Source organism: Lissotriton helveticus, chromosome 7 (assembly GCF_964261635.1).
Source record: "Lissotriton helveticus chromosome 7, aLisHel1.1, whole genome shotgun sequence".
In the NCBI taxonomy this organism is placed as follows: Eukaryota; Metazoa; Chordata; class Amphibia; order Caudata; family Salamandridae; genus Lissotriton; species Lissotriton helveticus.
This window is the reverse complement of record NC_136068.1, coordinates 1,312,262,184-1,312,277,956: the sequence shown is the minus strand read 5'-3', so window position 1 is coordinate 1,312,277,956 and position 15,773 is coordinate 1,312,262,184. Positions and strand designations below refer to the sequence as shown.

At 49.0% G+C, this 15,773-nt stretch overlaps 1 protein-coding gene across 4 annotated transcripts in view; it reads right to left on the bottom strand.

The window, feature by feature from the left end:
• Positions 1 to 15,773, bottom strand: part of METTL23 (methyltransferase 23, arginine) — a 142,584-nt gene that overhangs the window by 92,711 nt on the left and 34,100 nt on the right. For 2 of the 4 annotated variants that reach the window (XM_078654612.1, XM_078654615.1), the window contains exon 2: positions 10,294 to 10,404. In XM_078654612.1, the coding sequence (XP_078510738.1) occupies positions 10,294 to 10,404 (111 nt within the window). Of the gene's footprint in view, positions 1 to 10,231; positions 10,405 to 15,773 lie in introns of all 4 variants that reach the window. The other 2 variants (XM_078654613.1, XM_078654616.1) reach the window with 2 other exon arrangements.

Genomic DNA, 15,773 nt, shown 5'->3' with positions numbered 1-15,773 from the left:
CATTAGCAAAATCGCCATTAATGGGCAGGCTCAGGGCAATGTTCAACAGGGCCCAGCAAGATGGTGTTTTACGCTGGGACCTCCGCAGTGCAATGATTGTCTTGATTTATAAACAGGGAAAGCCTAAGGAGGAATGTGCCTGCTATCAACCCATATCACTTCTTAACCAGGAAAAAAACATTTTGGCAAAGGTCCTCACCAACTGCCGCCTGCGGGTAGTTGATACATTGGTGGCCCCAGATCAGTCGGACCTTATGCCCTATAGGTCGACCAGGTACAATCTTCATAGATTGGCTGGCTGCCTGGTGCACTGGGAACAGACTGCCGAGCCAGCACTCCTCCTTTCTTTGGATGCCTAAAAGGTGTTCGACTACTTTGGCAATATAGCGAAGAGTGGGGATTGGCGGGAGATTTATGTCCTGGGTGGACATATTATATGAGGACCCTGTAACCAGAGCCAAAGGGAATGGGGCCTTCTCCAGGGAATTCCCCCTGGGCAGGGGGCACCCGTCAAGGGTACCCACTCTCCCCTTTACTGTTTGCACTGGCAATCGAACCTCTGGCATACTGGTTGCACACAGATGCACTACTGCACGTATTAAGATGGACGCAGACTGGGAATACGGGGTATTCCTTTATGCAGATGACATTCTGCTGTATTTAGCAGACCCAGATCAATTGGTGCTCAGGGTGATGGAGATTGTGGATGTGTTTGGCTGCTTTTCAGGGCTGGGAATTAACTGGCACAAATCTATCACGTTCCAGCTCTCTGAGGGGACGGTGGGCCAGCCCTGGCACCACCCACTGGCATGACAACCAAGAAAGTTCAGAGATGGGGGAAATAGTTGTGACGAACGATCAAGACCTATTCCTGGCAGAAAACCTGGAGAAAATCCTAGAGTGGTATAAAATCGAGGTGGAATGGTGGAAGAAGTTGCCACTATCCCTGTTAGGCAATGTGGTCCTCCTTAAAATGGTTTGCCACCTGAAATTTCTCTACATCCTACAAAACACCCAGTTCGATGTCCCCGTGGAGTTATCTCTGGTGGTGGCAGATGTCACACAGAGCTTGCTGTGGGGTGGCGGGACATAGAGGATTGCCTGGACGCCCCTCACTAGAAATACGTTGGCAGGTGGCATTGCACTCACCCACCTACACTTATATTATTGAGAAACTCCACTGCTGATAGTCAATGACTGGGCCGCAATGGACCCGGAGGGCTTTGTTTGATCATTGTACAATAGAAAGGGTTTGACTACGTTGTGGATGCCAACTGCAGTGGTGGTCCAGATATAGCACAACACCACAAGAGCCCTGGGTTGGCAAGGACGACTAACACTACAGATCCCGCTTTGGGTCTACGAGCTGTTAAGGGGGCTGCGGGTAGGCCATGGTAAATGAAACCTACAAGGAATATCTAAAGTGGGGGATATTTGGAGGGTTGATGAGATTATACCGTTCCTCAAGTTACATGACCAATAGGAACAGTCATGGGGTTAATAGCTACATTATTAACTTCTACCATTCCTCCTTAGGCCACATGCAGAGGCTCTGGAGGGAGGCTCTGGAGGGCAGCCCCGGAGGAATCGCCTCTGGCATGTAGAGTCCTCAGGGCTTTCTTTTCCAATCACACAGTCTCCAGACTATATTCGACTCTACTATTATAGCATCTACCCACTGCACCATCTCGGTAAGAAATGGGAGGGAGCCTGGGCAGACTGGAGGACGATGGCTGGGGAGCGGCCTGCAGGTACCCCTGTGAGGTGGCCATACTGTAGGCTAGTTCCTATATTCCCAATAGGCTCTGCGCATTGGAATAATATATCCCATAGATGTGACGTAAGACTTAAGTCTACTAGGTCGCTATTGAATATATTAGACTTCATTGTGAGTGCCAGCTAGCTCAAAGGTCACTAGAAACGTTCTCGAGTTCACAAGAAGGGATTTAGTTTCTGACAACCGCATAAACATGACAACTTTGTTTCCCCAAGATAAAACTGATCTTCAGAGTCATGGAAACAATAGATAGATATTTTACTCAGTCATTCGTGCATGCTTCATTTCACCAGAGTTTGCAGAGAAATAGAGAGACAGGCTTTTTCAATAAAAGTGTTTATTGAACAGTCTTCTTTCTCAAGCAGAAGAAATGAACTGCTACAATAGTAATACCGGTTGCATAGTATAATGCGTAAAGTAAGAAGAGTAGAACAAAATATTACTGTAAGAGCATTGTATGGTTCCTAGACCATAGCTAAATACATACATAAATAACAAAGGCTAAAAAGTACTCAACTGGTGCTTCTAAAATACGCCTACCCCGATGTACCTAACCTAAGTCTAGTACCAGGGAAGTAGTAAGTGAGGTGTAGCATAAATTTAGTATTCTTTGCCAAGAATCTATCCAAGATTTCTCTCAGGGTCTAATCAGCTCTGTACCTTGGTTTAGAATGAAGGAGGTCGGTCTCAGGACTCGATGTCCCAACAACCCGCAAGGGTAGCTTGGAAACACTGGAGCTGGATTTCTCGGCAAGAGAAAAGACAGCGTCTCTCTCAGTGTGTCTGCTGGAGGGTCTGCTTCCTTCGGCACTTGCTGTCGCAGGATGCATCGGGCAAGTAGATAGTCGAACTGCTCCAAACCACTGTGTATTGGCTAAGGCAAGTGTGGGCATATTTATACCTTGAAGGTGCAGAGATTGACGTAAAGGTGGACATAATAACGTCATCAAAGAGTCTCAGTTCTTTGAAAACTCCATGAGTTCTTGAACAAGTCAGTATTCAGGCAAGGGGAAGTCCCTAGCTGCTGAAGCAGAGTTTTCCAAGAAATCGGTGTGGATTTTCGGAAGTAGTGGAAGTAGCCATGCCGTATTTGGACTGCATGAGCGATCTCTAAATATGGTTATGATTTTTATGCTTTTATATGGACATGGTGATTTATACCTATATAAGGGCATGAATCGGGAAAATTACACTAGGGTCCTAAAATGCTATACAACAATACTGCCAGATTCCAATTAATCCAACTGAAGCTCCTACATAGGGCCTACTTTACAAAAACTAGACTATTCTGTGCGGGGATGGCACTTACAGGTCTGTGCCTGAGGGGGTGCAGGCAGCTTGGCACACCAATACACATCATATGCAGATGTCCCAAAATTCAGAAGTACTGGGGGGACTAGAGGGGCAGTTCTTCACAGTATTATATTGCACATTGGAGTTTACTCCCCAAATGATTGCGCTGGGCATCTGGGAAGACAGTCCCAAGAATGACTCTTCCTGAGGAGGAGCTACGCGGGCATCCAAGATGGTCGCGTGAGCACAGAGCTCCCCGGACCCGTGCCACCTCCTACGATTATCCTGGCGACATCCTGATTTCATCGACGGGCTTTTGTCCGCATATCCTTGCTGATCACCAGACACTTTGAAGCATCGAAATTAGACGTCGGGGTCCACTTTTACGCTATTTCTAAGTTTTGAGGCCCACCCCGAGGCGGACCGAGGGTCGGTTTTGGAGCGAGCCGAGGAGCAGTTGATCAACAACGGCTGCGAGGGTCCCCGCTGGGTCGACCCCTCCTGACTTTCGGTTACGATTCCCGGACTCCACTGGTAGGGGTGCGGCCTTTCGCTGGCTACGATCGTCCAGTTGCCCTCTCTCCTGTGTGGGGCCCCCTGGCTACCTGCCCACGGCTCAATTTACTTTGGTCCGCAAAGTCTGAACTAGGTCTTATTGATTTTTTGGACGCTTGCTCCCGGCCATTTTCACCAGGTCGCAGGGACCCCTCCGGGGTCCGTTTTCCAAGATGGCCACCGGACAACCTCTGGAGAAGCGGAAGGCCAAGGCGCCTCTGCGTGGCGGCCAACATCAGACCAACACCATGGACCACTATGCACATGCCAAGGGTTCGCCCGGCGCTGTGAGCCGTGTTTCGGACACCTCTAAGACCCTCTTTCCGGAGACTTCTGACCCGTCCTTGAAGGACGTTATGGGAGCCATTGTCACCTTGCAGGCCTCTATGGGGCAACAATATGAGGCCTTGGCGACTAAGATCGACACGGTGGCCATCGATATCACGCTGATTAGAGCGGATCTTTCTAAAACCAACGAGAGAGTGGAATCGTTGGGCTTGAAGACCTCCAGTTTGGTCACTGATGTCTCGGACGCCCAAGCGGAACTTGGTACTCTCCGATCCTCCCATGACCAACTGGCCCGCCGTCTTGAGGATTATGAAAATAGGGCCCGCCGCAACAACGTACGTCTTATTGGCGTTCCGGAGGATTCTGAGACCGAGGGGGCTGATCTCCTGGTTCAAGACTTGATTTCCAACCATTTGGCTCCTGCGGGACTTAGTAAATTTTTTGCGGTGGAACGGGCTCATCGTGTTCCCGGCGGGAAGGCTAAGCTGGGTGCTCCTCCGAGACCCATCATCGCTAGGCTGTTCCATTTTCGAGATCGGGACGCTGTGCTGCAGGCTTCGCGAGACAAAGGACCGGTGAAATTTGCCAACGCCTCCATTTCCTTTTATCCTGACTATTCGCCGCTTGTTCAGAAGCAGGGACTTGGATTTCAGGGGGTCAAGAGGCGCCTGCGAGACTTGGGTTTGAAATACTCCTTATTGTTCCCCACCAGACTGAGGATTGAGTATCGGGAACGTACATTCTTTTTTGACCACCCTGATAATGTCAGTGACTGGCTTGATGCACTCCCCGAGGGACAGGAACGTTCCGGACACCCTGGTGGCGCCGACGGGGGTGTGGCGAGTGAGGACTTTGCCGGTGGATCCCGACGTCTGAACTTTTTGTCAGCTGAGTTTGTCCTTGGGACCTTTTAAACCCTGTTCAGCCCGGGGGTGGCGGGGGGTAAAACGGGGACTCTTCCTCCTCCTGGGTTCTTAGCGTAGTTAGTTTAGATATGGGGCGACAGGCACACTGCAAGTTGGGGTGGCTTTTTAGTCTTACGCAGGGGTGCAGGGTGGGGGGAGTACCGTGGGTAAGTTTGTGTGTTTTTGTTTCTTCACGAGGCATCGTATTGACTGTGGTGTTCTATGTGGGTTCTGCTCCTCTCATGCATTGGGGATGGGGGGCGGTGAGTTGAGACTCTTATCCTGGAACGTCAATGGTTTGGGAGACAGGATTAAGCGGGGTATTGTCTTAAGATACCTTAAGCGGCATTCCCCCGATATTGTCCTCTTGCAAGAGACCCATTTGATAGGGAACGCTTGTCAGGCTCTTAATCGACGTGGTTACCGCCTAGTGGCCCATGCGGGGTTTACCTTTGGGTCTAGGGGAGCTGGCATCCTTCTTCGGTCCTCCCTCCCCTTTGCAGTTGATGACGTCACACTTGATGATAGGGGGCGCTATGCTGTGCTCACTGGTAGATGGGAGGGGAAGACCTTGTCCATTCTTTCGGTTTATGTTCCCCCGGGCTTGCAGACCTTAACCTTCGCTGACTTATGTGGTGTCCTTTTGGGTTTACCGGAAGGGCTTCTGATCCTGGGTGGGGACCTTAACTCTGTTGTATCTGGCGCTTCTGACCGACATCCACCCAGAGACCTGCCTAGGGCGCACAGGTGGCTTAGCGACTTGTTGGAGACTTTTGGGCTTGTCGATGCTTGGAGGCTGCTACACCCTACACAGTTGCAGTACACGTTCCACTCTGGGGCCCATGGCAGTTTGTCCAGACTGGACTACTTTTTATTGCCCGCAGTTCAGTCTACTTCTATCAGGGAAATTCGTCAGCTCCCCAGGGGTATTTCGGACCATTCCCCATTATGGCTCCGTTACGAGGTTGGTGTGGGAGTCGAGGGTAGAGTGGCTCCGATTAACCCGTGGTACTTTCATGATCCCCGGACCCGTTCCGGCCTTGTTAAAGCCATTGAGCACTATTTTGATGAAAATGTGGGGTCGGTCTCTTCGTCTGTTTCGTTGTGGGAGGCGTTTAAAACTGTGATCCGTGGTCAGTCCTTGTCCATGATTACCGCAGCGAAAAAGGCCGCCACTGTTGAGGTTGTTCGGATGGAATCTGAGATTGCTGCTTTGGAGGAGGATCTTAGCCTTGATGTATCCAGCGTAAAGCTTCACACTCTTGCTTTGAAACAGGCGGACTATAAGGCCCTGGTTACGGATGCAGCGAAAGTGATGTATAGGGAGCAGCAGGGACGATTGTATGACGTGGGTGATAAAGCGGGCAAGTTGTTGGCGTGGTTGGATAAGAAGGAGCGAGTGAATCGTGTGGTCCCCGTGGTTGAGAAGCTTGATGGTGAGTGTGTCACGGACCCCGTTGGGATCGTTCAGTGCTTCGCGGATCACTTTGAGACTGTGTACACCTCAGTCTGTGCCCGAGACGAGGAGGACTCTCGTTTATTGCTGCGGGACATAGCACTGCCTTGCCTTTCTGACTCAGATAGGGATCTCTTGGATGCTCCGCTAACGGTGGATGAAATTGCGGTGGCGATCCGATCGCTCCGCTCGGGTAAGGCGTTGGGCCCCAATGGTTTACCTATTGAGCTTTATAAATTGCGGCCCGACAAAATGGCGCCCCATTTACGAGACATGTTTCTCGAGGCCCTGGAGTCGGGCTCCCTCCCCGTGGACCAGCGACTTGCCACTATTGTCGTTATTCCTAAAGAGGGTAAGCCTCGAGACCGTTGTACCTCCTACAGGCCTATCTCTTTGCTCAACGCCGAACCCAAGATATTGGCGAAAACTCTGGCTAATCGATTGGTCACTGTGATCGGGGACTTGATCCATCCGGATCAGTCCGGTTTTATCCCGCACCGCAACACTGCCTTGAACCTGCGTAGACTCCACGGGGTTCTCGCGAGAGCTGGGACGCTTACGGAACCGGCCATTTCGGTCTCTCTCGATGCTACCATGGCCTTCGACACTATCGAATGGCCCTACCTATGGGCGGTCCTCCTGAAATTCGGGTTTGGGCCGGGCTTCATAGCCTGGGTGAAACTTCTTTACGAACATCCCCTGGCCCAGGTGGTTGTTAACGGACGAGTTTCTGGCGTCTTTGAGCTTGGACGGGGTACCCGGCAGGGCTGTCCGTTGTCTCCACTGCTCTTTGCTCTCGCTCTTGAACCGCTGGCGGAATGGCTCCGTTGGGAACCGTCCATGCGGGGCATTCGATGGTCCCCTGATTTCGAGGATCGAGTCTCTTTATATGCAGACGATATTCTCCTATATCTTACCTCGCCGCGGAAATCCCTTAATGTACTTTTCGATGTGCTTGCTTCCTTTGGCAAGAACTCCGGTCTCGTTATCAATTGGGCTAAATCCTGCGTCTACGTTTTAGTAGGAGATCTCCCTCCTTTGCCGCGTAGATTTCCAATTCAGGTGGCGAAGACCGGTTTTAAGTACTTGGGGATCTATATTTCCCTGGATCCCGTTCTGCGCTATGACCTTAATCTGTTGCCCCCCCCTTCAGCGGCTTAAACTTGATGTAGCTCGCTGGCGTAAGTTGCCATTGTCGCCCCTCGGCAGAGCGGCGCTCTTTAAAATGATGTCTTTGCCCCGTTTCTTGTACGCGCTACAGAACTACTTTGACCCGATTGCCTCTAGCTACTTTCGTGAAGTGGAAAATCTGCAGAGGCAACTTATCTGGGACGGGCGTGCCCGTATCGCCCTATCCAAGCTCACACTTCCATGGTATGATGGCGGTATAGCCCTCCCGGACGTCAGACGTTATTACTGGGCGTCCCAACTCAGCGCAATTAACCACGCAACTTACGCTCCGGGCCCGTCTCCGGCTTTTTCCATGGATAGGCTTATCCTTCCGGGAGGGTCTTTTAGTAGAACGCTGTACTCCGGTGGTCGCCATGGAGCGCTGACCGGCCCCACTAAGATTGCTGCGAGAGTGTGGCGTGATGCGACTGCGGCCCTGGGCTGGAATGGTAGATTCACTCGGGCCACCCCCCTGTATGACTCGGAATGTTTGGGTTCTTTGTGGCGGACGAAAGGCTTTGACAAATGGGATATGATTGGTATCTGTAGAGTGGGTGACTTGTGGTCGAACGGGACGGTCAAGTCCTTTGATGCACTGCGTCTGGAGTATGACCTGGGCGGCACTGAATTCTTTCGATACGCTCAGGTCCGCCACGCTTTGTTGTTAGTGTTCCCTGTGGGTACTGATATCCCTGAGTCCTCCCCTTTGGAGGACCGCATTCTGGATGGACATGTGCCTGATAGTACGATCTCCTTAATTTACAAAAAGCTCATTAATAACAGAGCGGATTTACTGCTTCGCCTTAGAGGAGCATGGTGCTCTGACGGCTTGGAGTTAGACGACGAGGACTGGCAATTGGCTTTGTCCTCGCCTAAGGAGGTCGCTATCCCTGCCCGTTTGCGGTTTGTCCAATTGAAGATACTACACAGGGTGTATGTCACTGGGCCTTGTTTGGTTCGGATGGGGTTTTCCTTGGATGGGTCATGCAAGCGTGGCTGTGGTATGACTGGTACCTTTCTTCACATATTGTGGGAGTGCCCGGAGATGGTACGATTCTGGGCCCGAGTGCATGATGTCATGAGGATTGTTACGGGTGTGTCTCTGCTGCCTGAAGCCAGGCGTTGCCTGCTTAATGTTTGGGAGCCTAATGATTACAATTCTGCACAAATTATCTGGGCGACCCTTGGTAACATGGTTGCTAAAAGGGACATTGCCCAGCTTTGGGGTTCGCATAGACCACCTACCCTGTCCGCCTGGAAAGACAACATGGATTGGTGCATGTTCCGAGAGAAGACTGTGTACCTTTCCCGGGGACGTCCCAAGAAATGGGGTCATGTCTGGTCCCAATGGAACGCATATCGGGGTAATATATGCACTCCCCCCCCACGATTTGTCTACCGATTTGTCCTTGTCCCCCTAATTGGCGTTCATTTGTTATCACTGATGCATTTGTTGCTTGTCTCCTCGCTTGCCCCTACCCCTATTTTCATTGACTGTCATGTGTCGATTTCTCTTGAGCTCTGCCCACATGGATCCATGATACTGCTCTGTACATATTCTCTGCCTTGTGAAGTATTGTTTGTTACTTTTCAATAAAAGTTTATAAAAAAAATAAAAAAAAGAATGACTCTTCCTCTTCTTCTGTAACACCGCCTTGATGGTGGCAAAACGTGATGTGGTTAGATTGTGGGAAAGTAGAGAGCTTCCAATGCAGAGGGCTTGGGTGTCAAATGTGGATTGTGCATGTGATTTGAAAAAATGGTGTATCAGACAGGAAGCTGCCTGAAGAAATTTGATAAATTATGGAGACCGAGGAAGCCATTTGATGAGGGAGGGACTCAAGTGGGAGAACTGGCTGGGTACAGGAAATGAGGGAACTAATTTGGACCGAAGAATGTCATGGTGGAGGTGCAATTTACGAAGAAAGAAGCCATAATAAATATGGGTCAAAAGCTTGAGGGCTTTTGCATAATGCTTGAAACCAGAGTATCACCACGTAAGCTATCAGAGCAACAAACAAGGAGAAAGAAGTTACAAAAAGTGCTCAAAACTATGGGGCTGTTTTACCAAGGGTCTCCACACTCGTAGGGGAGGCCCAGCAGTCATGGAGGGGGGCTCGCACTCGTGGCAGGACATTCGCAATGAGAAACTGCAATGCGGACGTCCCACAACAAGTGAGGAGCCCCTGCCACAGGTGCAGAAGTCCTTTGGGAATCAGGCCCAGAGTGAACATGTGTAACAAGTGCCTGGGCTAAGGAAGCCCTCCGAGTTCACACCAACCAGCAGAATAAACGGAGCTGTTAGGGACTACCTATACCTACTCGGGTATGTGGCGTACAAGGCGTGCACATTTTGATATTAACAGATCCCTCCACTAGTTGTAGAGTATATACACATACGGTGGGAATTGACATCCGCAGACGAGTACCCAAGTCACAATAAAGACAGCTTTTCCATTTCTTTGAACTGAGATGGCTTATTATCGGAATAGAGGAAGGCTGTCCTGCTTTATCTGCAGAGGGGGACCATGACGGGAGGACATTCTTCTTCTGGAACAAATCCTCCAGTACCCTCAAGATGCTATGTATCTTACAGTCTTTTATGTTTATCAAGGATGGGTAGCTCAGATGGTAGAAGGCTACAGTGTTCCTATTGCACAACGTGGCACTCAGCAGCTCTATCTTTGAATTATTACATTAGAGATTGGACAACATTGGCCAGGAGTTCTATTTTTCAAACCTAGTGACTGATCAATGTGTGAACGAGTTGGTATGTTTTTATCTTACCGTGAGGTGACTCATGAGTAATTACCACACAAAGCCGAGTCAGTAGTCAATAGTAGACTTGCCTTTACCTCCAGAATTCTCTTTTCAGCAAGGATTTCTCTGTGGAACCACACATACTGGGCAAGGACGACAGCAGAGGGCCACACGTGCATGCCATACTGGGAATCCAGGACCTGGAAAGACAAAGGCACTCTGTTTATTTGGTAACACAATTAAGATAGTCGTTGTGTGTTTTAAAATTCACATACTTTCCCAAGAGGGCATGATTTGTAAATCCTTGTGAATTCCTAATGTCTATGTATCATTCCCATCCTGCCCCTTTAGAGGAGGGGAGAGGGTCCTGAATATTCACTGGTAACCTACACAGCATTGTGCAGCCAGGCGACAACCACCAAGTCTTGGCCCTTCTCCCACCTTTCTAAATGGTGGCTGTACTCAGGAACACCAACCACCCTTGTGGGACTTCAGTGGGACCACATGCACACAAAACCAGAGCTGGTGCAGTACCTCTGTTCAATGTCACTATGTTATACACTCTCCTGGCCATACATGGCCTTTCTCAGTTAGTGTGTGCGCGCAGGAGAACGCGTTATTTTTGTCAGTGGGGCAGAAGTCCCTAGTCAGGGTGGTTTGGGGGTTTGAGCGCACTTACAATCAGGCACTGTGCATTCATTTCAGTAAGCTGGTTGTCTGTCAACTAAAAGAATAGAAGCCCAATATTTTAAATGTATCGCATGAACTAATTATTGAACTGCTGAGCTGGGTCATTTACTAGAACATATGTCTCCTGGTTACTCATTTGGCAAGAGCGGACTTTAAATTTCCAGAGATGGCTTGATTTCTCCCATCTTGATTTGGCATTTCATTCAGTAGTATCTCTACTATTTCAAATGTTGACCTCACCAGTACATCTTTTTGCCACTTTGAGGAATGCAACGCACCTTCATTTTTATAACACAATGATATGCAAAGTTCCTGGTGCCCAACTAAGGTGATGTACTTATGATCACTAATGACATATAATTCCTCTATGCTATCCATGCATGCTGGTTTCACAAGTGATTCACAAGCGTTACTCAAACAGTAGTGCACAGAGATTCCAGAGGCTCCTAGTGGGACATTCAAAATAATGAAGCTTGGCTCATCTGAAGATCAGCTGCTGACACGACCGATGCCAACTCTGCAACCGCGGAACTACACCGATGGATCACCAACTGCGCAGACAAACTCTGTCCCCTCCGCCGCCCCGACAGAAAACACCAGCTGAAGGCCGCCTGGATTACCACGACCTCCAAGAAGCCAGACGCTCCTGCAGACAACTCGAGAAACGGTGGAGAAACAGCAAAACCACTGAAGACCAGTCCACCTACAAGCCCGCCACAACAGAATACCACTAGATTCACCAAGAGGACCCTCATTAGGAACAAAATCCTCACCAACGCCAGCAACTCAAAAGAACTCTTCAACATCATCCAGCAGTTCACCAAACCCCCCAGCGAAGCGACAGACATCACACCGTCCCAGGACCTCTGCAACAAGCTTGGCTACTTCTTCCACCTGAAAATCAAGGCCCTCTATGACAACTTCAGAGATCAAACCCCAGAAATCACCCTCCTCTTCAGCAATGACAGCCAGCCTACCGTTACCAGCTGAACACCGGTCACCACCGAAGTCACCACCATGACCATGAAGAGCACCCACTCAGGAGCCCCCACGGACCTCTGCCCGCCTCACATCTTCCACAGAGCCGCTGCCATTGCGCCCGAACTATGCCGGACCATCAAAGCCACCTTTGAATCTGGCATATTTCCTGACGACTGAAAGCAGACTGATGTCAAGCCCCTCCTCAAGAAACCTGCGGCTGACCAGACGGACCAGAAAAACTACTGGCCTATCTCTCTCCTTCCCTTCGCAGCCAAAGTCACCGAAAAATTTGTCAACGCACAAATGACCACCTTCATCAAAGAGAATGCCATCCTCGACTCCTCTCAGTCTGGATTCCGCAGCAACCCCAGCACCGAGATCACACTCCTCGCCGGCACCGAAGACATCCGCGTGCTACTAGACCAGGGTCACACCGCGGCCCTCATCCTGATAGACCTCTCCGCAGCCTTTGATACCGTCTCCCACCGCAATCTTGCAGCCAGACTCCACGACGCTGGCATACGGGGAACCACCCTCGATTGGATCCGCTCCTTATTCGCCGGTAGAACCCAAAGGATCAGACTCGCACCCTTCCTCTCCGAACCCACAGATATCAACAGTGGAGTACTTCAAGGATCATCGCTCAGCCCCACGCTCTTTAACATCAACATGCTCACCTCGCCGTCATCGTCAGACAGCACGGGCTCAGCATAGCATCCTACACCAATTACACCCAGCTCATCTTATCCCTCACGAAGAACCCGAAGACACCAGACTCAGCTTCCAGGAAGGAATGAAAGACGTTGCAGCCTGGATGAGCAACAGCTGCCTAACACTGAACTCGGCGAAGACAGAGGTTCTCATCCTTGGACCCTCCCCCACCGCTTGGGACAGCTCCTGGTGGCCGTCCGCCCTCCAAAACCCACCCAACCTCGGCATAATTCTAGACTCCTCCCTCACCATGACTCGCCACATCAATGCCGTCGCCTGCACCAGTTTCAACTCCCTCCGCAAGAGCTTCAAGTGGATCCCCACCGAAGCCAGAAAGACCGTCACCCATGTAGGAATCAACAAATCCCCGCTACACAAACTCCAGACCATTCAGAACACCGCAGCCAGACTAGTCCTCGGCACCCCACGACATGAGCACATGACCCAACACCTGCGAGACCTCCACTGGCTCCCCGTCTAGAAGAGTAACTTTCAAGCTACTCACCCACGCCTACTAATCACTCCACAACATCGGACCAAAATACCTCAACAAAAGAATCTCTTTCCATGCACCCAAAAGAAAGCTCTGCTCTGCCGACCTCGCCCTAGCAGCGACCCCATGCATAGGCAGAACCAGTGCTGGAGGAAGAGCCTTCTCCTACGTCGCAGCCAAAGCCTGGAACGAGCACCCAGTCACCATCAGACACACCTCTACCATGCACATCTTAAGGAAGAGCCTCAAGACATGGTTTTTCGGCTGACCCAGAGCTGCCCCCAAACCCCCCCCCCCCCCATCACCGCCTTGAGACCCTCACGGGTGAGTAGTGCGCTTTAGAAATCCAGAGTGATTGATCCTACCCACTCCTTTCTCCTGCAACCCTACAGGTCTCTGAACAACTCTTGACTTTCTACAGCACCAACAGCCCAGTGTTGTTGACGGTTCACCACAGATCTGAAGTGTCCTCATTTTCTGCAATATTCCAGGTTGGGTGGGGTGGGTGGGACGGAATTTATTATGGACTTCATCGATGTTTATGTCTATCTGTCTCATTAATGATTGCTGTCTGGAAGAAAAAAATATGCATGTATAGTTGAACAATGTATGATCCCTGCAGGCCCTTATGGGCTGCAGAACCAATGTAAAGGCCAGTCATCTGTTCGTTCAAGCTGTTGAACCGTCTTGGACGGTGTATTCTAAAATCTCAATAAAAATATGTTCGATAAATTTGACAATCTTGCTAGAGTACAGGGAGTTTGAAAGAACATGCTGTAGGGTGCCGTTTTTTGCAACACACAACTAAATGTAAATACTTGTAAAAAAACTGTAAGCAAAAATGAAGCACATTTGTTTTTGTAATTTGTAAGTGTACTGGAAGCAGAGATTTTAATAGGATCAGAACAAATCAAGACACTACTTGGTGATGCACAAATGATCAATATTCTCAGAAGCTCGATTTCCACAGATTACCATTTATGTGCAATATAGTTTTAGCAGTAAAACTGAATGTCTCTGCAGATTTAGTGGCCGATTCAGTGGAAAATGTGCTGCCTGCAAATGATAATGCCCTACCATACGATGCTTTATTTGCATTAAAAAGTCGCCCCACACCATGTCCATTAAAGGTAGATGGGTCGCAAAAGTTTGTCTTTCTAAAATTGGGTTGTAGTTCTAAAAGGTTTGGGAAGCATTGATGTCGTTTTTCATCCTATGGCTCCAGTTTGATGGTACAAAAAAGAAAAAAGAAATCGGACAGCATGTAACTGCCTAGAATAATAATTTTACATATTTTTCTTGAGTAATCTTTTAATAGGTACCATATTATACAGAATCTTGTAACAGGTGTGAAGCATTGGCAGTCCTTGTACATACATGTGTACCATATTCTTCCTGTAATAGCTTGTATCCCGTAGTTGTAAAAAGAAGACTAAAATAAAAGGCGAACTATATGACAACATTAAGTACAGTGCAACCACACAGCCCCAGTTATTGCCCTCCGATGTCAGGGGTTCATTAAATCAACACATATAAATCAGATCTATTGGCTCTGTCAAAAGGTCACCACATTAATACATTCATATTTTACCAATAAAAGCAATGCAATCATTAGCCAATGCACTAATTATAAACACATTCATTACAATGTTCACTAACAATAATTATAACTCAAACAGTTTGAATCAAACAGTTTGAATCAAAAACATAAACATGTGTTTGTGTCTTTATTTAAAATATTTAAGGTCTAATAATGCAACCATAGCACCAACCACAAGGGATCCCTGTATTCCAGCTGAAGACCATACAGCTCCAGCTTGAGGCTCTTTCAAAATAATAGTAAGCGCTCTTTGGTTCATGTATTCAATGACGTGGGAGACTTACAGCAGGTTTTCTATAAATGTTTCTAGGGAGCTGCTGCAATAACTGCAGTCTCCCAAAACAATTAATTACATTGTTGATGGTGCCTCTCCCCCTGCTTGGGGAACCACGACAAAGATAATAGTGCAAATATAAAACCATAACAGACCATTATGGGGTGCTGCTCTCTACAGCAGTGAGTAGTTGATGAGGGGATATTCCTCTCTCCTATGTTTATGGGGACTTGCGCTGTTTGTCTTTAAAAATATTTTTTTATTTTTGGGAGCCCCAGGCCACCTGTCCACCCACAACATTTTGTATTGTTGGGGCTGTGAGGGGAGCTCTGTGGCTCCCCAGCGAGCATCCATCCTGGATTCCGGTGGGTGTCGGACATGTTTTTATTTTTGGTAGGTGCCTTAATCCCATGCGGGGCACCCACAACATATTCTTTTGCTGGGGGCCACGAGGGTGTTATGCAAGACCCCTGCAACCCCACCTGCTCGCACCAGAACCCATCCTGGGAGCACATTCACTATCCCTGCAAGCGCAGGCAGGGACACTCTGTTTGCCCTGGGGAAGCAATCTTTGTTTGGTGGGGAGTGGTGCCCCATTATTTTGCTTATATTTTTTTAAGAAGAAAATAAATTGGCTAAGCCTTTGGAAACGGGGTCCCTAGGACAATATCTGATGTGCCAACATCCAGGGTATTATAATTCAAAAGGGTGGCCAGCCCTTAGTTAAAAAAAAAATGTTTTGCTCCCCACAAGGCCTGAGGCATGGGGGCAGGTTATCCTTCCCCTCCCCATATGTTTTTCTTTCTACCTACAACACAGG